Here is a 22,081-nt window from a genome sequence, read left to right on the forward strand (position 1 = left end):
TCCCTTCCTGCTAAACTCATTGGTGTTAAGACCTTACATTTCAGGCCTAACCACTCTATGTTCCAGGTGCCAGTGTGATCCTAGCTGATCAATAGTGTTTGGTTCAAAAGAAATCAATCATAGCTCCCCCCTAATTTACAACCTGTTTAGAAAGAGCACCTGCAAGAAATATGCCGTTAAGATGCACGCATTAGCCTACAGCAGCTTTACCCAACCAAGCACCCTCCAGATGTGTTGGACTACAACTTCCACCATCCTCAGCCAGCAGCCCAATACGTCTGAAGGGCAACCGGTTAGGGAAGCAAATGTAGCGAACTTTCACACTTGCCAGATGGAGCCATGCTCTTCCAGTGTTAATACCAGCAACACTACTTGAATTCTTAGTGCCAAGGTACACCTCCCGGGGACGCGCGTGCGGTTCAGCTCTTGCTGGACGGTACTACTTCAGGGCAGTATGCTACTGTGTACATGTGCCAGCAGGAGGGATCGCTTGCACAACAGCGCTTTTAGCGCTTCATAAAGCAAGCCCCGAAACAAGTGGAAACGCTGCTTTCCAGAACAGGGAAGGTCAGTGGAGCTCACAGAAGGGAGCTCCACTGATCTGTTCTGATCCAGAAACAACCATTTCAAACCATTTCAGGGCTTCCATTATGAAGTGCCAAATCCCTGCTGCACATGCGGATCTTCCTGCTGGCACAAAACAATCAGCGGGGGCACTGCAGCTCCACTGGATGCTGCCCTCAGAGTGCCCACGGGGAAATCACATGTTTACAAACTCTCCTATGTAAAAAAACATCCCTGCTCGTAGAATGTATTGTGTCAGGGAGGCTACACAATATCCTTGGCTACCTAGTTTTCTCTTTGCACTCGAAGATTGGTTCCCCAGGTCTCTGACTGCAATTGTAGGAGTTTATCTACCTCCTTACCCATTTTAGCTGATAACTGTCAGGACTACTACATTAATAGCTTTAGATCAACGAAGACATTCTTCTTTCACCAAGCTTTCTGAGATCTGGAATTGTTCCTCAGTAAATTATATAGAATTGCTGCTGCTACATTGCTGACTGTGTTAAGCAATTTGCTTTGAAAGAATTGTTGTTATGATATTGAAGGGGGGGCGATATTGCGAGTGCCTGTTGTGGAAAAGCGGCCTATCAAACCAATGTTAAAACATTAAATAGTAAATAAATATTAAACTTCCCTCTGGTAAGTTTTATGTAGGTTTTGGTCTTTCTTCACTGTGATCGTCATTGGTAGCCAGGAGAAGCAGATTATGATTTGCAGGAGTGGCGCATTTACACTGAAGAGAGATCACTGCCAATGTTCTTTGAAGCACCCTATAAGTTACATAGCACTATAGGATTATGATAAACACCTAAAAGAAAGCATTGCAAACATGAAAAATCACTTTGGTTTTCTTCTTAAGAGGGCTGAAAGCTTTGCATGCAAAAGGTCCCACATTCAGTTCCTGGCATCTCCTGTCTAAAATCCTGGAAAGCTAGTTGAAACCCAATTCAGAGTGCCGGTTTTGACCTTTAAAGCCTTAAACGGTTTGGGACCAAGTTATCTGAAGGACCACCTTCACTCATATCAGCCTGCCCTCGCTTTAAGAACAAAAAGAGAGGCCCTTCTCATTTACCCACCCATGAGAGCACTCAGGTCAGTGATCACACATGAGAGGGCCTTCTCTGCAGTGGCCCCACACCTTTGGAAAAGTTACCATTGGAGGTCTGCCATGCTCCACCTTCGCAGGCTTTTAAGAAGGTCTTGAAAACATTACTGTGGTCTTCTCTTGATATGACTGCTGTTGTTGCTATTGTTGTTGTTGTTGCTATTACTGTTGTTGTTGCTATTGTTGTTGTTGTTGCTATTATTGCTGTTGTTGTTGCCGCTGGCTTTATTGTTGGCTTTAAGTATTGTTGTTGTCTTTCGTATTGTTTTTATGTTTTATCACTTTTAATATTTCAACTGTTTTTATGTATTTTATTGCTGTAAGCCGCCTTGGGAGGGCTTCTGGCCTGAAAGGTGGCCAAGAAATGATTTGAATGAATGAAGAGCTGCCACCAGTGAGAGTAAACCTGGGGACTCCAAGGTGGTGCCCGTGGGGTACCAGTGTGCCTGCAGACACTGCTCTTGGTGCCCACCAAGTTCCCTGCCCCTCCCAATGTTTATTTAATTTCTTAAGGTTTTTAAAAATTAAAACAGGAAGGCTAGTATACTGCAAAGTAAAATCCCTTCCCTTCAGCACCCTCTGTATTTGGGATTTTAAAAAATGCTTTTGTGTTTTGGAGCTCTACCTCTGCCTTATACTTGAGTCCAGGGGAAAGTTACTTTTCTTTTCATCTCTCACCCAGTTTGCCTTCTGGGAAATGACTGTTTTGTGACCAGCCATGCCTGCTATGCCTGCCATTTTATGAATGGCCAAGCCCCCACGGCAGCCATTTTGTAAGAGCACCCACAACACTCTCTCAAAATTCCAAATGTGCCTATCTGAGGTAGACAGTACTGAGTTAGCTGGACCAATGGCCTGACTTGGTCATTATGAAGGGCCTGATGTTTCTATGTATGTAATTCATTTAATATAAAATAATTGGAAAGCAAGAAGAAAAGTAACAAAGATTCCAAATACCACACCTCTCCTATATCTCTGTGAGGGGTTATTGGCCCAGCTGGGTCTGCTGACTTTCTTCAGTGCAGCTAGGTAGCAAAGAGGCCACCCATATTAATTCCCTGTTCCTCATAAAACTGTAGCATGACTTATCTGACCCAATACAATAGAAAACTTCTCAGTGTTAGCCTATTTGCTGCTATACACTCCCTGAAATCTACGTCTGGAAGTAAGTGGGATACCTAAGACTGGGCCTTCTCTTTTGTGGCCCCCTCTGTGGAACATCTTTTTATAGAAATGAAATAAATAAACAAACAAACAAACAAACATCTTCCTCAGGCAGATACACAAAGAATCAACATCAGCATCCTTTAGGATGCAATCCTATGCATACTTACCTGGAAGTAAACCAAATTGAACTCAGTAGGACTTACTTACTGAATAGACTTACATAGGATTGCTATGTTAGGCAACAGATGATAAGACTTTTAAGGAGACATCCTATGGCCCCTATTCATTGTCTGAGGGGCCATAGGATAGTGAAGATTCCCGCCCCCCCAGGTTGGAGACAGCACTCTGACCTTGGAAGGGGAAGTCGGAGATCCGACCCTCCTCCCACACTCCCTCCCACACCCCCTCGGCTGGCCTCTGAGATCAGAAAATCGACCTTGGAGAGGTGGAAAAGGGGGTGTTCAAGTGAGCGGGGAGGAGAGGAGACCAGAGGGGTCAGGATATGAGTTATCCTGAGCCTCTTCCAGCCTCCTTCCCTCTTTCTTTGAAGCACCCTTGCTAGACAGGCAAAAAAGCCATCTAGCAAACAGCACAATGGTTAGAGGATGTGGAGATGAAGATCCTCTCCACTGCTCCTCCGGATTTGCTGACTTCAGCCCAGCAGGGCACTGGTTACACAGAAGCCATAGGATTACATCCTTATTAACTCAAGCTGTCGACAGGCCATTTTGGTTGTTTTTCTCTGATGACTGGTTCAGCTCTTAGTTTGTTTTAAGTTTTTAAATCTTATTTTGTATCATTATTTTTTAGCATAAACTGCCTTCGAGTATTTGTTAAGAGTAAGGTGGGAAATACATATTTTCAGTAACTACATCGTGTTGGATCCAGACCTGGTCATACTTAGAGCAGACCCATTGAATTCAATGGGACTTATGTTAGTCAAGTTCCACAGATTTTAATGGGTCTACTCTAAGTATAACTAAATCTGTATCCAACCCATTAAATACCAGGCTGTCCTGTTTGTATTTGGGGGGGGGGGGAGTTTCTGAAATTATCTTAAAATATTTATTAGGCTGGTAGAGTTTCAAGAAACCAAACAATTAAGGTAAAGAGCTCCTGTACACTCAACATTCCCCAAAATTAATTTTCTGTAGTTATTTGTGTATGGCCATCAAGATTTGGAACTGAACAGTTTTTCTTAACAAAACTGAAGAATACATAATCCAGATTGGCTATAGTCAAATCCTGCATGTTATTTTTAGTGTATCCTATCCTTTGAGAGCCTGTGGAAAAAATTTTTATCCAAAAGAAGGCATGCTACATTTTATGCTTGCATAGATGAAGATGATTAGCCAAATATATAAAGCATATTGAAGCAAAGACATTAAGCAGAGCTTGATCTGCATACCTCTCCTCTATTTTTCTACATTTACCATCATTATGAATCTAATTATTATTCCATCATATTGTTATGTAAATCAGAGCCAATCTAGCAGACTAAAAGGCAATGTTCTGTTCAGTGGTGTGCCTGTTTGCTGTTTCCAGACAAAGAAGCCATTTTGACTTGAGATGGTGTAACATACAATCTTGTGCAAAACCAAGCAGATATGATTGCAGCGTAAGACCATGATACGCTCTGAAGCCTTGTTCTGTGTTGTATCTCCCCAGGCTACATTACTGAAATTAGAACTGTCTCCCTGATTAAGAGTAATTAATCCATGTGATTCCCATAACTATTTCTGTTACTTTTAACATTCAAGGGTGTGGAATGGTCTCTCTGCCTAATTATGTTGCTCTAGCCCAGCAGTCCCCAATGCGGTGCCCTCCAGATGTTCTAGACTGCAACTCTGATCAGCCCCTACCAGCTGGCCAAAGGTCAGAGATGATGGGAGTTGGAGTCCAAACATCTGGGGAGCACCATGTTGGGGAAGGCTGCTGTAGCCTATCATGATGACAAGTGCTCTTTGCAGTGAAATGGTACAGTCTGCAAATCTCTCCACAGTTCTGAAGCCCTGGTTGAATTCATTTACTTTACGGGGTGTGTGAAATGCATGTCCTACTGACTCAGCTACCCAAGATCTCTTCCAGTGGAGTCAACTGTGTGGTGTGGCAGCCCTTCTTACAATGGTGGGCTACTTGTGGCCTTCCAAATGTTTTGGCCTACAACTTCCATCAGCTCTAGTAAGCATAGCCAATGGTGAGGGATGATTGGAGTTGAAAACAAAACATCTGGAGGATGTTTTGGTCTACAAACATTCCTGCCTTATTAGTACATTAACAACATGTTTGTGCACACTCAAAGCAAAGCAAATGGTACAAATTAATGAAGGTATCAGAGATGTGCCCTCTGCAGTTGGCACTGGGCATTTGCAAAATGACAAAAACACTAAACGGTTTGAGCTTTTATAGCAGAGTAAACATACACGGCAGGCATTTGACATTTTATTCATTGGTTGATTGCATGAATAGCCAGCCTTTCTTCAACGGAACTCAAGATGGCCTGCAGAGAGCTCCCAGGCAAACTGATAGGACCATGCTTAGCCTCTGCACAGTCATTATATCATGTGCTTTCAATCCAGACTATGCCCTGGACATAAATTGGTGCCAGAAACTAGTCTCTAGTCCACCCAATTTTGATAGCGTACCAATTTAAGCTAGGTTGGTCTCAGGATTCACATGATCAAGGTGAAATTGGGGTTTCTGAAGTGGTAGCAATGATTTGTTGGATTACAGGTGGTCCTTTCTGAACTATAGTGCATTCTAGTTTTAACTCCATATAGTCTCTGGATGTTTCCATGTATGCATGCATCACTCTGGGTTGCACTTGATCATGGCCTAGAGCAGGGGTGTTAAACTTCTTTCAAACCAAGTGCCAAATTCAAATTTGCAGAAGCTCTTGGGAGCTGCATTGCAGTGGTGGGTGGGGCAAAAGGGAAAAGGGGTGGGGCCAAAAGTGCCAGCGTACTTTAGCTTAAAACTCTTACTGTCAGTAACTAACCGTTGGGAGAGGCATTTCAACCTTCTAGAATGGGGGAAAATTGTGCAAATGCTGGGAAACCAGCAAATGATTGGTAGTGAGGGGAAAGAGGTGGAGCCAGGAGAAAGAAGGTGTAGCCACCTAGGGAACCCCAGAGGGCCAGATTGAGACCCCAGGCAGGCAAAATTTGGCCCACAGGCCTCAGGTTCAACACCCCTGATTTAGAGCTACTGCATGCCACCATTAATGCAGTTCTCACAAATGCATCAGTGGGGATTATACTGTATATGGATAGGAGGAGGATAATGTAAGCTGCCTTGGGTTCCTTGCAAGAGGAAACAAGGCGGGATATAAATGCAATAAATAAATAAATAAACAAACAAACAAATCCAGCAACTGTACAGTACAATGTACACAAAACAATGTGCTTCAGAGGAATATGCATGTCAAGGGCTCCTTGGAGGCCTCTCTCAGTCTAATCCAGTAGCCAAGTCCAGAAACAGACAAAGGGATTCCTTTCAAAGCTTTATTCATCTTTTACAACTTAACAACTCTACAGGTAGCAACTAGATCTGAGCAGCAGAGTACCTATGCCCTAAGTTGAAACAGTTGGTCCCCGTTTGAAAGGGAATTACTGGCAGACCCCTGAACTTAAGGACTAGAGACAGTCCCTCCCCTTTTCCCTTGGAGCCTCTGGGCGCAGCCGTTGTTTGCATGCCAACCTGGCACTGCGCCTCCTTTCCGCGCCCTCCATCTGGCGCCGCTCTCTGCGTCTGCGTCGCGCATCCACCAAGTCTGCTATCTCTGCACGGTCACTCCCTGGACTGCTTTCTAATCTAGGAATGCTGGTGGGAGGAATCTCCGTCAGCTGTGGGCCCTGGGAAAGCGGAGCGCGCTCCTCTCCCAGGAGCGACTGCTCTTCCTCAGAATCAGAACTACTCTGGGATTCTATGGGCTCAGTGTCCACCCTGACAATGCACACATGTAGATACCTGGAGCCTTCCCCTAACTGGTTCCCTCCAGATGTTTGGGACTGGAATTCCCATCGCCCCATTGCCCATAATGGCTGGGGCCATTGGGAGTGGCAGTCCAAAACATCTGGAGGGTACCAGGTTGGGGAATCCTGCTTTACAGTATTAAAAATAGCTGTGATGCAAATGGAATGAAACAGAAAGTGACAGCTGAGATTAATTTGCATGGAAATCCATGGCCCATGATCACAATAAATTGACTCCACTATAGCGTTCTTGTTGGAGGTTTCACATCTCCTTAATTAGAACTAACTAGTTGGAGAGGCTCATATTAAAGAAGATGGAACACAGTCAGATAAACTGTATGGATATTATACACATCTAATATATGGGTCAACCGAAAAGTTCAAAAACTCTAATAAGAGCTATGCATGTGTCAAAGGATTTTATAGTATGTGGAAAGGCTGAACACGACCTCCTGTGCCCAAAGTACCATTTTAATAAATATTTATTAAATTGATAATTAAAGTCTTTACAAGAATTTGCTGAAAAGAAAAATATGTCAGAGGGTAATTTCAATATACGAGTTGCAGATTTCAAGTAATTCTAGGTAGACTGAAATACATCACACAAGAATAACCTGATGTTGAGGGAGGTGCCTGAAGGATCAGAGGGGAACTGATGATTACATTTACAGGAATATTGACAGCTGCTTTATTGGAATTGCCAGAGAACCAACATCCTTGGATTCAGTGTGCCTTTAGAATGGAATCAAGGTATCAAACGTCTGATGGGAAACCACAAGATCAAGAGTGCTTCCAGATGAGGCTTTTATTGTGCAATTGTCCTGCCTCATCCGTGGATTTTGACAGGGGTCCAGGTATTGTCGACTTCCATTTGCAACCATCCTGTATTTTTCCACCACTTCTTCCATCTTTATTCATTCATTCCACACAAAAATCAGAAGGAAAAGACTGAATAGCTGCACAATGTATTTTGATTGGTAGCACTAGGAACCCACCATTTGGAAGCACCCAATAATTCATTAAAGGAGCTTATTCGGAGGAATTTGGGCATAAACCAGAACCATAAATTAAGGGCACAATCCTATGGAGATAGGAGGTCACCTCCGAACTCGGAGGTGACCTCCTATCCAATGCAGGGTAGGAGAAGCACAGAGGGGATTGTTCCCTCCGCGCTTCTCCTGCCCTGCATTTGCAGCTAGACAGCCAATTCGGCGGGATTGCGGCGCGGGGGAGGAGGCTGCCGGACGACGCATAGGATGTGTCATACTGGCATTTCCGCCTTCCCCGCCCCGGAACACCCCCCAGAATGCCCGGTTTTGGCCGCTCCGCACTCCTCTTGCGAGTGCGGGGCGCACGGTTGTTCCACACTGCCTGCAAGGCAGTGCGGAAGGGAGGGGAGGTCGGTTCCCGGAAAACCACATATCCTATGGCCATCTAGCCTCTGACTAGCGGCCATAGGATTGCTCCCTAAAAGCAATCTAAAGTTCAGATATTATTTGGTCTTTCTTCTGATAAACAGAGAAAGCACAGACATCTCAAATTATTGACTTCTACTTTACAACATAGTCAAATAGTTTATAATTGGGGATTCTCCTAAAAATGTAACTTTTGTTGTAATAGCAAAACTATCCGTGATTGTACACCCACCAACGGAAGGTTGTTATCAATCAGTTAAATTGTAGTCTTTTTAATTAGAATTGTAATGCTGCATTAATGAGTTGTCAAAATGATACCAGCTTGATTACGGTCCAGTGTTTATTTTTGTTAATATACATTTAAACAATTTTTTGTTTTGTTTTGTTTTTTAAAGTCCACTTACCAAGGAGTAAGTCCCTATTGAACTCAGTGGGACTTGCTTCTGAATAGACATGTATAAAACTGTGCTAGTTGTTAGGCTGTAATTGTATACCCACTTATTTAAGCCACATTGAACTCAGATGGCTTACTTCTGAGTAGACATGCATAGGATTTCACTGTTGTAAGGCTGCAATCCCATGCCTATTTATTTGTGAGTAAGTCTCACTGAACTCAATGATTACTTCTGAGTAGACATGTACAGGATTGCACTGCACATAGATTTCAGTATATTTATTTAACAATATTTATGAATCAGTTACATTTTTAAAAATGTAAGCAATGTACAAACCGTGCATATCATAATAAAATACTATATATTATTACTGTATACTGAAGACAAAATGACCTTTCTGGAAATGTTTGTTGGAACAAATATGTTTTTGGTAGGTGCCAAAACCCAGAAGGATCAGAGCCTGTCTAATTTGTACCGGTAGGGAGTTCCAAAGAATGAGTGCCATGATACTAAATGCCCTATTCCAAGCCATCATGGACCAGACCTCCAAAACCCTAGGCAGCACCAGGAGGGTATCACCTGACGAGCACAGCAATCTCACAGGTAGATAGGGGGTCAGGTGATGTCTTAAGTATCCTGGTCCTATGTTGTATATAAAATCCACAACAGAGTATACCTAAAGAGACAAAGGGCTTCTCCACATGAGGCTTATATCATGCGATCAAGATTGATTACTCACGGAAATTTGCGGGTCCTTTACATGACCTTGTCAACCTCCAGGGCCCTCCCATGGTTTATGACCTTTATCCCGCCTTTGTAAAGCACGGGGAAAGTCCAGTTTTTCTCTAGAAAATGTTGAAGCACTTTACTTGCTGTGTACTTCCATAATGGCGCTATGACAGCAGTGCCATCTAGTGGCTGTAAAATGGGACATATAGAACTTGCTGAGAAATAAAAACAGCACGTGTCAGCCTGCGCAAAGGAGCAGATCTTAATCCCGCAAAGAATCTGGAAACAGAAGCCCTGGTAAGGATACAGGATTTTAGCTTCATGTGGTGATGCCCAAAGAGAAGGAATATACATTAATATGTTATATTAACATGTTTCCATTTCAGGATCTATGCACACATATTATGAAAAAAATGAAATTAGGACTAGAACGAAATCAATTTGCACTATGCTTAAGCGGAAAGAATGTTTTTGTGGAAGTAGACAGCAGCAGCAGCGGAGGGGAAAGTAGTGTTCCTATATTGCTCTCAGTTTGTGATTCATCTCCTGGGAGTGGTGCTGGGTTGTCTTCTTGTTCCACTTACATTAGAGGGAAATGAATCCTGAACTAAGTAACGTGCTATGCATCAGTGGTCCAAGTTTCTCAATCCCAGAAGAGTAAATCTTCTGATACTTTTCTCAGCTCACGTAGTCGCTCTCATGTGTGTGTTTAAAAAGAAAATGTTTTGTGTCAACGTGTATGTATATTGTTTATCGCAACAGATGATGAATGATGATATGGTCTGATTAGTTGCTAAAATATAGGTAATGTTTATAGCTTTTCTGGAGTGTAATATTTTTCATATTACAAATATTTATACAAATATTACAAATATTTTTCGTATTTCATATTTCAATATTCAGCCAACTCTTCTTCTTAATATTAAGTGCTTATTCATCTAGCACAGCTTTTCCCAACCTGGTGCCCTGCAGAAATACAACCCCCAGAATTTCTGATCATTGGTCATGCAGAGCTGATGGAAGGTGAAGTCCAAAACGTCTCCCGCCAGGTTGGGAAGGCTGATCTATCAAGATGGCCTTGTTCAAGGATACTGCAATTTCTGATACTGGATACTGCTGCAAGGATCACACTGATTTCACAGAAGGCAAACTTGTGAGATTAAAAGGAAAGTAACTTGCTAAGAAGCTAGGTACAAGGCAGAGGTGGGGGTCTGAGGCCCAAAGCACAAAACCATGCTATTGAACCCAAATAAAGATGGTGTTGGAGGGCAGCACTTTGCAGCAAGCCAGTCTCCCAGTTAAACAACGTTCTTTAACAAGTACTAAGACAGGTATCTGAGGGCATATTTGTGCTCATGGGCACCACGTTGGAGACCCCAGGGGCACAGTGTTACAACTTTCCACACCATTGCAATATAAGCACAATAAGTGGATTGAGCTCCTTCAAAACAAAAACATCCTGTGAAATATACTTTCCATATTATGATCTGGTGTTATGCAAGCAACTCACAGACATGCTGTGTAGTACATAATTCAGATGGGATATGCAGGTTAGACTGGAAGGGGCATTTGAAATGCACAATATCTGCACAATGCATGTTCCACTCAAAAGAATGACCTCTTGAGTTCAACGGGGCTTACTCCTAGGTAAGGATGTAAAGGGTTCCTAAATTATTAAATTCTAAATGATGTGACAGCAAAAGCCCATCCAAGCAATGCTCAGATGGTGATGTGCCTGAGTGCGCTAGCTCTCAAGCATACAACAGCCTCATATCAAATGGTTTGAGATTGCATTAGGAAGCAAAGAGGGAGAAATGTATCTGGGAAATACACTGGAAAACGTACGTGACTGCCCTAAAATGACAAACACTGTAATAGCAAAGACACTTGAATGCCCCAGCGCAGAGGAATCTGAGCATGCAACCCTGGCCTGCATATATTTACCACCAGCAACGGGATTGCATTAGGAACATTGGATGGGAAAGTGGAATAGCTGCCAACTCCATAGAAAATCTCAAAAATGCCGCCAAGTGGCATAGCGTGTTCAAGCAAGGCTTTGAGCTAGTAAAAGAACGTGACTGAGTGGAAGGAGGAGCAGTTGCGTCTTCTGGCAGACCCCACGTACTTTTATAACAACTGTATAGCAAGAGCCAGCAGAAACAGTTGTTTAATTCAGGGCTGCGAACAGAGCACTCTGCAGAGCAACAGGCCATCATCACTGCTGATGGACCCGGCGAGGGGTAGAGGAGGCGGTACAAGCATCAGCTTCCCCCTTCGGATGGAGAGGCAAGCCAGCTGAGAGCAGAGTGCCTGCCCATCATTACTGCGGCTGTGCTGTAGGTGGGGGAAGCAGGTGGAGGCAGTGCCAGGATTGATGCAGCAGGCATGGCAGTGCTTGTTCACCCACCCTACAACCCATGGCTTGCAGTATGGGTTGTCGGGTGGGTGAAAATGCACAACGTCCACACAGCATGCTGGGTTCAGAGGACATGGCAACTTGTGATGCAGTGCAGGTAATTAGGGTAATCCAAGTCGTGCAACTGGCAGAGGTGGGGGAAACAACTGACTCTGCACTGTCTCTGGGGGTTGGACTCGATGGCCTTGTAGGCCCCTCCCAACCCTACTATTTTATGTTTCCCCCGCTGATAGTCTGTACAACCTCACTGTTTGTGAGAGAGATGGCACCAGTCCTTGGTCCATGCAAAGGGGGCCAGCAGATGGTTGCTCACATCTTAATTTTATTAATTGTTTATAATTGATTAATTACAGCAAGAACTACCCTGAGTGATGTCTGGAAGGAACCCAGCAATAACAGAACTTCTTAGAAATTAAATCACCGAAGCGTTTGGCTGTAGCAATAAATGAGAGTGTGACGTCTTGGCATGAAAAGGACACTGCAGGAACGTAACAAGAGGATATCGGCTCGGCCAAGTCCTCTGCCAGCTTCGTGGAAGGGGAAGTATTCTGTCCACCAGTATATGCTTGGGATAGAGGGTTTTATTTTTTTGCCCCTTCCATGCCCATTCTAGACAGATATGTGTTGTAGACTAACTCTATTGCTGTTCAAAGACAGAGACATGACATGTTGTATTTGAAGCTGCCTGAGACCAAAACAGACCACTGGTCTCTCTAGCCCAGGATTGCCTACCCCAGCCTTCTCAACCTGGTGCCCTCCTGATTTCTGAGATGATATAATCTCTGACCATTCGCCGTGTCGGCTGGGGCAGATGGAAGTTGTAGTCCAAAAGATCTGGAGGGCACCAGATTGAGGAGCTCTCCAAGGTCTCTGATAGGGTACTTTCCCAGCAGCAGCTACCTGGATTCCTTTTTTTAAACTGGCAGTGCCAAGGATTAAGCATGGCACCTTCTGCATGCAAAACCAAGTGCCTAACCCTCCTCCACCACATGGCCATCCACCACCAGCTTCCCCTGTGGGGAAGGAACAAGAGGGAGAAAGGTGGCAGGCAAAGACCAACCAGGGGACTGCTCCAACTGGAGTGCCCCCTCTCCTACTACAGGGCCATCTAACCCCAACTGCTTTCTTGTAGAGAGAAATCTGGGAGACAGAAGGAAGGAGGCCCAAACAAGGAGATGCCCTGTTCAGACTGGGCTGGGTTTTTTTTTCATTTTCTTTCTGAAGTACATTAACTTTCTTAATGTTTCAATTCATGGCCAATGACCATGCTGGCTGGGGATGATGAGATGTGTAGTCCAGCACAACTGGAGGGCACCTGGTTGGGGAAGGCTGATGCAAAACATCTCTCCCTGCAGTGTATTTCCACCCGCAATTTACTCTAGCCTGGTTGCGTGTTGAGGTTGCACTGTTTACGTGATGTCGTGGCCATCCAGCGGGTGTCCCAGAGTTTATCGCGGAAAACCCAGTTCTTCTGAGCCTGGTTATAGTCTGACTCTTCCTCTTTACTTCGGCTCGGTTATGGTCCTGTTGGGGTGTGCTCCATCACCTGCACTTGTGTCGGTATCATAGTCCTGCCAATGGGGGCATGTAGCCCTGTCACTCACCTGCCTCTGACCTCACTGACCCAACCCTTTCCCTCCTGTTTTCCAGAAGTTTCAATGTCGTTTTGGAGCAGGATGCCAAGGGACCAACTTTTTAAAAAAAATACATTGAAAATAAGCGCAAGATCACTAGTGTGTATAAGCATGCTATCGTGGGCTAGGAAGTGCTCCCACTACAGCTGGAAAATAAGTTTTATCTCAGGTTGCTTCCCCAGAACTACATGTGGGGAGGATCCACAGCTAATATTCCTTTGTGTCCTTTGGTCCCTTTTCTCAAGCTTCACAGTTCAGCTTTCATATATTACACACTAAGGTGCTATCTCATTAGAACACCATTGCACAGATCTTCCATCAATATGCATACCCTCCATGTCACTATCTCGCTATTGCTCTGTCACAAAATGGGACTAACACGTATTTACGCTATCACATGATAGCACTACCATGTGATAGTGCATTAGTTCAGGAGTGCCTGCTGACTCCTGTTGTAGTCAATGAGGCTTGTCCCCAAAAATGCACACATTCGTGCTATCGCGCAATAGCGCATTTATTCAGGGTTGCCTGCTAATGCGGTAGCCTGGTATTTAGAGGAGGGGAAAAATGGGCAGAATGGGGCATTGGTCTGGGAAGTCTACTCAAAAGTAAATCCCATTGTGGTCAATGAGGCTTGTTCCCGGGATTGCCGTTAAGGGGAGTAGAGCCTGAAGGGGGGAGCCTCTCCTATTGGTTGAGTAGCCCCTGCCAGTCTGGTGACGTTCATTTCCATTCCCCCCACCCCACCGGAAGTATGTTTCTGTCAGCAATTTATAATGGTGCAGTGCAGTCCTTCGTGGAGCCATGCGCAGAGCCATGCCGATTTCATGAAAACTCCAGTATTCCTTCTTTTGCTTCACCCTTCCGTTTTCGTGGAAACACAGCCCTGGTGTGTTCAGTGCTAGCAGGCCATGAGCCACCCGTTTTTCCATAGGAAAGAAACCTGGGACTATAGATGTATGAGAAATCCTTTTCAGTCCATTTTTTAATCAGGGTCTACCTAGTTCAAACCTTCTAGACCGAACACAGACTCAGACACAATCTGCAATTGAAGTCAGTACATTTCTGAGCTTACAATGTGATTTGCAGACCAAAATAAGTGTGTTCAACAGCATGCGTATATTTAAAAAATGCACATAAAAAATGTGTACTTTTGAAAAATGCATACAAATATGCTTTAATCCATGGGAGAAGAATGCATACATTTCAAAGATGAACCCAACTAATGCGTATATTTGGGAAAATGCACATGGATTTTCATGCCAAAAGGAAAAAACAAAGGTCGCAGTCTGATAGGGACACAAGTCAGAACGAGCTTTGAGATGGGATTTGGAGAACTTCTTCGAGCGCGGGTTTTGCTGATTTGCACATCCCTCTCTGTTTGGGAATCATCTATATGTACGCTGATATACAAGCATGCTTCAAACTGGAATTTTGACCAGGAAAGCGCAGTAATTCATTGACAGAGGTAAAGCTTGTGGATATTATGATAGCAGCATTTTTTAAAAAAAAAAAACCCTCTTCTCTCTGTAAAATAAACTGCTGATCTGAGATGTTAAAAGCTGAATTTAAACAACTTTGCAAGCCAGAGAAACTGGCACATTCTTACCTCCTAGACAACCAATAAACCTTCATGAAACCTTGCTATATAAAATTGCCACTAAGTTATTGGAACTGCAGGACTCCTGGGAGGAAACTGTTATCAGAAAAGAGCTGCTGTTAGCATCACAGTTCACAGTTATGGCTGTCATTTGCTTTCCCAATAAGATCTTTGGAGAAGCATGCAGGACTGAACACTGGCTTTGAGTGCATACAGATGGACACTGTTTTAGTGGTCAAGCCCCTGGAGAAGCACATTCATCACATTGGGAATAGATGTACTATTCCCTGTGCAGCACCTTAAGTCAGGGAAAACCTTCTGCCAGTTTGCAGCAGAAACCAGCTGTGTACAAGCACTGACTGGCTGGCATTTGCAACATCACAAACCCATCTCCTGTCTGTGGAGAAATGTTGTGATTCTTTTGAAATGGAATTTAAAATGAATTAATGTTCCTGCTGCACTTTAAAAAATAAAGAAGGACAGCCCACCTGAAAAATGTGGTGCGGGAGCAAGACAGATGACTGAGATCTGTATTTCAAGCACGGGTCAGTACATATTGTAGGCTTATGCTATAAGAGGAGGGGCATAACAGAAAATTATGTTTAAAGGAACATCTGTATGTACCTTCAGAAATCCTGTTCAACTCCTAAATGGATGTGGGCCATCTTTATGAGATAAGGAATTTGCTATCCCTTATTCAGTCATGGGGACATTTCCATGAGCCAGGACAATACCCCCAATTGACAAACCATTTCCTTGATTTTATACCATCCTCACTGGTATTTCATAAAACCAGTCAATATGCTGCTGTTTGTCTGATCTGTCTAATATTCCCTTAATGCAATTTTAACATCAGCACAATTTACTTTTTAAAACCAACTACATTCAAAAAAATAAAAACTCCACACACACCAAATAGTCAAAGCATCTAAATGAGCCCTTTGAAAACACTGAAGCATGAGTAACCCAACATAAGGGGCCATTTGCGGGAGAACAAGACATTACAAGAAACATTGATTTCTGCCACTTTGGGTCCCTTTCCCTCTCTTTCCCATAATACCTAAAGCAGGGGTGTACAACCCACACAAGTGGCCCTTGCTTGCTTCCAGTGTGGCTCATGGAGCCACAAGGACCTTGCCAAGAGTTTTCCTTTTTCACACTTGTGTATGTGAATATATCTGCGCATGCATGTGGCCCCTGGCATCCCAGCAGACATCTGATGCAGCCCTCGGGGTGAAAAAGGTTGTTGTACTCCTGACCTAAGGGGAACATCACTTGAACTCCTTCATGCATTGAAAGAAATCAGATTTCAGCATCAATATTCACACAAAGCAATGCTCCATGTGGTGATAACATATGTTATAGGTTAACAACACACTATCAATGCTTATAAATGGAAACCAATATTATAATGTTAACAGCATCTTATATGAATGCTTATAAATGGAAACCAAAAGCTGGCTAATAAGAAAAATGTATGCTGATTATAACAGGACAACTATAAAATAAGATGTACTAGAGGCATTGGAAGCCATCAGAAGTGAAGAGCTTTGGAGAAGTTGCTGCTTTTTAAACTCTAGCTGGAAAACACACAACGTTGCCAGGTCTCCAGCACCCCAAAGCCTGACACTGAAGAGCTGGGGCTTGATGATGTCATGACTGCAGGCCTGGTGAGGTCACAGGGAGCTGCATCCAACAGCGCACAAGTGGACCTCCGCACATGCAATGGACCTTTCCCATCTTCTCCCCTCTGCAGCCCTACGTCCTCTCCCAAAATCTACTCCAGGGGGTCTCCCCAACCCTCCAGAGCAGATTTGCAGGGAAAGGGGGAATCTATTACGCTGGTGGGTGCTGTTCTGTCAGCAGATAGGCACAGCTGAATTTTACCCAGGGTTGCTAATTCTTGGGGAAATTTTTTTTTAAAAACCACCAATAATTACTTGGGCATTGGAGCAAGGCCTGATAGGAAAGGGGCACAGCCCAGTGGTAAAGGGGTAGAGGCAGAGATATAAAAACAGAGGAAAATAGAAAACCTCAGGAAAAAAAAGGATTTGAGGAGTTGTATGTTTTTTGAGAAGATGGAAAATGAATGATGAGTGAAATATTTTTAAACACATCCCAGAGCTCTATGACCTTATTTGTTCAGCAAAGTTACAACATTGTGGCCAGGGCGACCCACAACTCCTGTGCACTGATTATTTATATAACTTGGTACTGCATGTGCAAAGTGCGTGTGCAACAGACAGCACAGGCAGGCAGGCATGTGCCAGATAGCGTAGCATATTTGCATGCTCAGAAGAGACCATCGGGTGTGCAGGAGTTGTGACAGAGTAACTAATGGCCCTGAGGCAACCTGCTGAACCCCAGAACTTAAGCCTATGTCCTGGCAACCCCAAAATATGCAGTGGCAAACAAGAAAACCCGAAGAGAGAGCTAGAATGGTTCCTCCGCTCACTCCAGTGTTGAAAATCTGCTGGAGATGAGGGCCTGATCTGCACACACCACACAGTGCAGTGGTAGAACGCTAGGGTGGTAGAATGGCTTAGCATAGGAGCGTAAAAGGGAAAGCTACCATTTTAGAAAACTCCTTTAAGGTGGAAAAGGGGTATGTCAGGGACAGAGGTTCAAGCCTAGCCCATTCTATCCTGTGCTCTTCTCCATCTACAGGAAGTGGTTTTTAATGGAAGGGAGCACGTGTAACCCAAGTCCATTCTGTCACCTCAGGAGTCCTCATCATGCTGCACGTTTAAAGCGGGGCTAGGACTGGCGCCTGGAGAAAGCAGAAGTGTAGCTATATGGCTTAGTTACTAACTAGGGGATAGAGATTGGCACTGGTCTTGAAGGAAAACCTGGACTGTTATCAGTCTGAAACTTAATATCAGTCTGAACCTACCTTCAGGACTGGTGCCATTCCCCCACCACATGCACAGTTTGTTTCTGATGTTATTCTGGCTTCCCCACACTTCCAACAACAACAACAATACCAGGCATATCCCTAATACCAGGCATATCCCCATCCATAATCTGCAGCATGGTTCAGCCTGGGTTCTGTATCGGTAAGAGTTCTCGTGGCATAGTGCCTCTTTTCAGCACTCTTTTTACCATCAGGTTTTCAACTACCAAGCCCTTCCACCTCTGAATGAATTCAATGCCAACTTTACTGGATCACCTTTCACCACTCTGTCATGATTTGCTGGATTTTTCACATTGTGGAGGTCTAGGAATGGCACATTTTATAGAGAAAGAGATCTGTTTGCACTGACTGCACTGGGAGCTGTTGTACAAGGAGCAGTATGAAAGAAAATATCCAGGATACCACCACCCCCTTTATGAAGAATAGACCGCGGGGAGGCATATCCAGCCAGTTGTAGAGCAATACATGTGGAGGGCAACATGTTGCAGGACACTGATCTATACTTTCCTCACACAACTTCACTGAATTGTACTTCCTCTATTTCTGTTTAAGCAAACCCTTCCTTCTTCCTGCTCTTAACAACGTGGATAGGATCTACATAAGCCTTCAGTACTCAGCATTTAAAATCCTGCCCCACCCCCATTCCAAGGCTAATTCAAAGCAATTGTATGCAAATGACAGCAACTTACTTTGATTTAAGCCTTTGTAGCAATGCATGTTAAATGAGCTATTAAAGTTCGGAGTTTCAGAACTTCCTCTGAGTAACAGGCTGTGGCTTGATTCACAGTGGTGTCTCTCTGTGCTTGATGGCTGGAAATATGGACCAGCTCTATTGAAAAGCATTATGTTTGAGGTGATGCAAGGGGATTTTCTGTCTGGGGTGCTATAGCCAATGATGTCCCATTCACACACTGCAAGTCAACACCTGATACTGCAGTCAGGCACAGATACACCTGCGTGTTTGAAGTGGGTTTGGGGGGGGCTTCACTCTCTGAAACTGGCCACTGTGGATGCTTCTCTTCTACAGGAGGTGAGCCTGTAAAACAATGACTCGGTTTGCACGATGATGGCATGGTTAACAAGGCACAGTGGCTTGTTAACCCCGCCAGGCATGCCGCCCAAATTTCCCTAACTACCCTCGTTGGCGTGGCTTGGTGTGTTGTCCAAACCCAGGCAGAATGGCTTGCTTGGGAAGACAGCAACCCTCAATTAACTCAAGGGCTGTTGTTGGGTTATTTGAGGGTTGCTGCCCCCCCAAACAAGCCATGACCATCAGGTTCAGATGACATGGCAAGCCATGCCAGCAAGGATAAACAGGGAAATCTCGCTGGCAGATGACCTGTACGCGTGGTGGGGGAAATAAGCCACCGTGGCTTATTTCCCTTGCTGCGATCCTGCAATCCGCCCCCTTCGGTCCCAAGCTTTGTTCCCAAGAACCACTTTCAGAGGCTCAACCCCTCTGTTTGCATTCTCCCTTCTGCTCAAGGGGTGGAGAACCACCACCACAGCATACTGTCCAACCAAGAATTTGGTCCCTTCTCTAACATCTGTATCTTACAACATTCTGTTCTACCCATGCACTTTTTGTTCATGCTTGTAGGGCTGCAGTAAGGTCCTAAAGTGATATTTCCCTGCACCTAGCCCCCGTATGCACTCTTCCCCAACCCAGTCCCTAGGGGAAGTCAGGTTAGGAAACCCTGGTTTGAAAGAATCCGTGAACCAGCTTCTGAGATTATCATGTGCCAAGCTGATAATGATGATGATAGGCAGGCAGGCAGGCAGGCAGGCAGATGAGAATCCCTTTGAATGCACAGGAAACAATGAACATGCCTCATCTGTGCAGTGAGCAATTCAAGGATGACTACTTTAAAGCTATCCTACTTGAGTACACTTTCCTAGATGCATCACCCTGCCCAAATGACCCTGTCTTCTAGTGATGTTGCTGCCACTCATCCAACACCAAGTTAGGCAGCAACTCTTGGGAGGGAGGGGCGGAATCATATGCACACCCCAGTGTTCAAGAGGGACATGTGTCAAGATGCTGTGTGCAGCTTCCTTGCTGCCCCTACCTGCTTTACGCTGAGTAAACAGTTCCACAAACCCCACCCAGCATTCCCTCCTGCTTTATCCTACATATCTGAGGACCTGCTGATTGGAAATGGCTTGCCAATCAATGCCTTAGTCATGTTCTGAAGTGGCAGCTGCTTTCCGAGAGACAGCAAAATGAAGAGAAGAGGCAGCGTACTCACATTCCTTTAAGCCGTTGCCACATTTTCTCGGTGTGCCCTCCTATTGGGTACTTTAAAGGAGCGCTGTCCATTCCCCTGGTTGTCTCAGTACCTGTGGAGCCCATGGTTGTAATTGTCCTGCAGTTAATAGACTTAAAGACAGGCTCAGCAGCAAGCACGAAACGCTGTCTTCAGTCCAGCGCAAATGCCAGAAGATCCACACATGTTAGACAGCAGCTGTTCTTCTTCTTCTTCTTCTCTCTCTCTCTCTCTCAAAAAAAATATCTATCACGGTTACAGAGCAGAGGGAAGCTCCTGCCTCAATTGCTCACTCACCTGGGGAGCCAAATCCACACTCCAGCTATCCAGCCCCCCTCCACCTCAGCCCCTTAAGCACACAGCTCTTCTGACCTCAAAGAACATGAATCCACACAGTGTGGCGGCAGATGTACCACTGACTGTTGATGCTCTCTCTCTCTATCCCCCTGTCTGTCTCTCTTGCTCTCCCCCCGCCCCACTTTTCACCACTTGTCTGTGGTGCACTTCAGTTGTAGGAGTTCTGTACACCGAAGCACAGCTGTTTTCTCAAAAGCTACAGGAATCTCTGGCTATGCCGGAACAAATCGTGAGCATCTAGAGTGGTCCAGGAGAGAGAAGGATGTCTGCTCTCTGCAGTTTGTGAAGCAGGATGCAATCAGGAAGCAGGTGGTAGAAGCCAATCCTGAGTCCGCAGCCGCTCTGCCGGGGGGTGGGGGGGAGGCATCTGCCAAAACGCAGCCGCTTTTGCCTCTTCAAGTTGATCCTGAATTGCTTCTCGAGGAACATGAAGTGTCTTGCAGAACGAACCAACGGAAAGCAAGCGCCGCTGGTGTGTGCAGATCCCGGCGTAAAGGAAATCAGAAAGCTCCACAGGTTGCCATCGAAGGAGCATGCTCTAATTGCGACTATTCACCTTCTCCTAGCAACTCGGCACAGTAGGTAACTGTCAAATTAACCCACTGAAAATGCGGCAGCTGCAACGCAGGCTGCTCAGCGACTCCTTTGGGACAGCAGAATTTGTGGCTCCAAAAAGGAAAGAAGAATGAGTGCTGAATTTTAGAGTCTGCCAAAGGGGGGGAGGGTATTAAGTGTGCAAATAAAAAGCAAACTGAGTGAGAGCTCATTGTTCTGCCAATCCTGAAGGGGAGAGCCAACTCTCCGTCTCTGAGTCTGAGCCAGCCCTGGGCTTTCAGCCGCACAGCCAAAGCTGAAGGTGCTGGAAGAGGGGAGCGTATAGATCTCCTTCCTGATTTGTCGTCTTCTTTGCTCACAGGTACACCTGACCATTGCTCTGGCTTGAATATTTATATCATGTTCAACTTGACTTTGGAATAAATACAATCCTATTTGTCCACAGAGAATAAATCCATTGCACGGGGGAGGGAAATTTGTGGCCTTCCAGATATGTTGGCCTACAACTCCCATCAGCATAGCCAGTGGTGAGAGATGATGGGAGTTTTAGGTCAAAAATCCAGGGGGGACACAACTTGCCCACCCCTGCATTACAACAACATCAGTGTAAGTGGTAGATGCTGGAAAGGTAACAAAACCTATCATTTGGTAAACCCACCCCAAATAGTGGGGACAATTGGAGCAAAATATTCCATCTTCATGAACCAAGATGCTTTTACAAATTGAGATTATTGACATCATCATTTATACTGCATATGCATAATGCACCAGTTGAACCTCCAGGTTCAGAAGCAGTATGCTTCTGAATAGTTGTCACTGGGGAACAACAGCATGAAAGGGCTGTTCTGTTCATGGCCTGCATGTGGGCTTCCCGTAGGTATCTGATTGGCCCCTTTTGGGAATGGAAAGCTGGACTAGATAGGCCTGTGGTCCGATCCAGCAGGGCTCCTCTTATGTTCACATTACAAGTGCTTCACTTGCTGTAT

General features: G+C 44.7%; 1 protein-coding gene across 1 annotated transcript in view; it reads right to left on the reverse strand.

Moving 5' to 3' along the window:
* Positions 1 to 21,215, reverse strand: part of PDE1A (phosphodiesterase 1A) — a 214,976-nt gene extending 193,761 nt beyond the window's left edge. Inside the window, exon 1 of the mRNA XM_084829848.1 lies at positions 20,166 to 21,215. Coding sequence (XP_084685974.1) covers positions 20,166 to 20,269 — 104 coding nt within the window. The 5' untranslated portion in view covers positions 20,270 to 21,215. The remainder of the gene's footprint in view (positions 1 to 20,165) is intronic.
* Positions 21,216 to 22,081: the final 866 nt, after the last annotated feature.

The sequence above is a fragment of the Heloderma suspectum genome, chromosome 1 (assembly GCF_057233095.1).
Source record: "Heloderma suspectum isolate Gila_16-S chromosome 1, 16-S_ref, whole genome shotgun sequence".
NCBI classification, from domain to species: Eukaryota; Metazoa; Chordata; class Lepidosauria; order Squamata; family Helodermatidae; genus Heloderma; species Heloderma suspectum.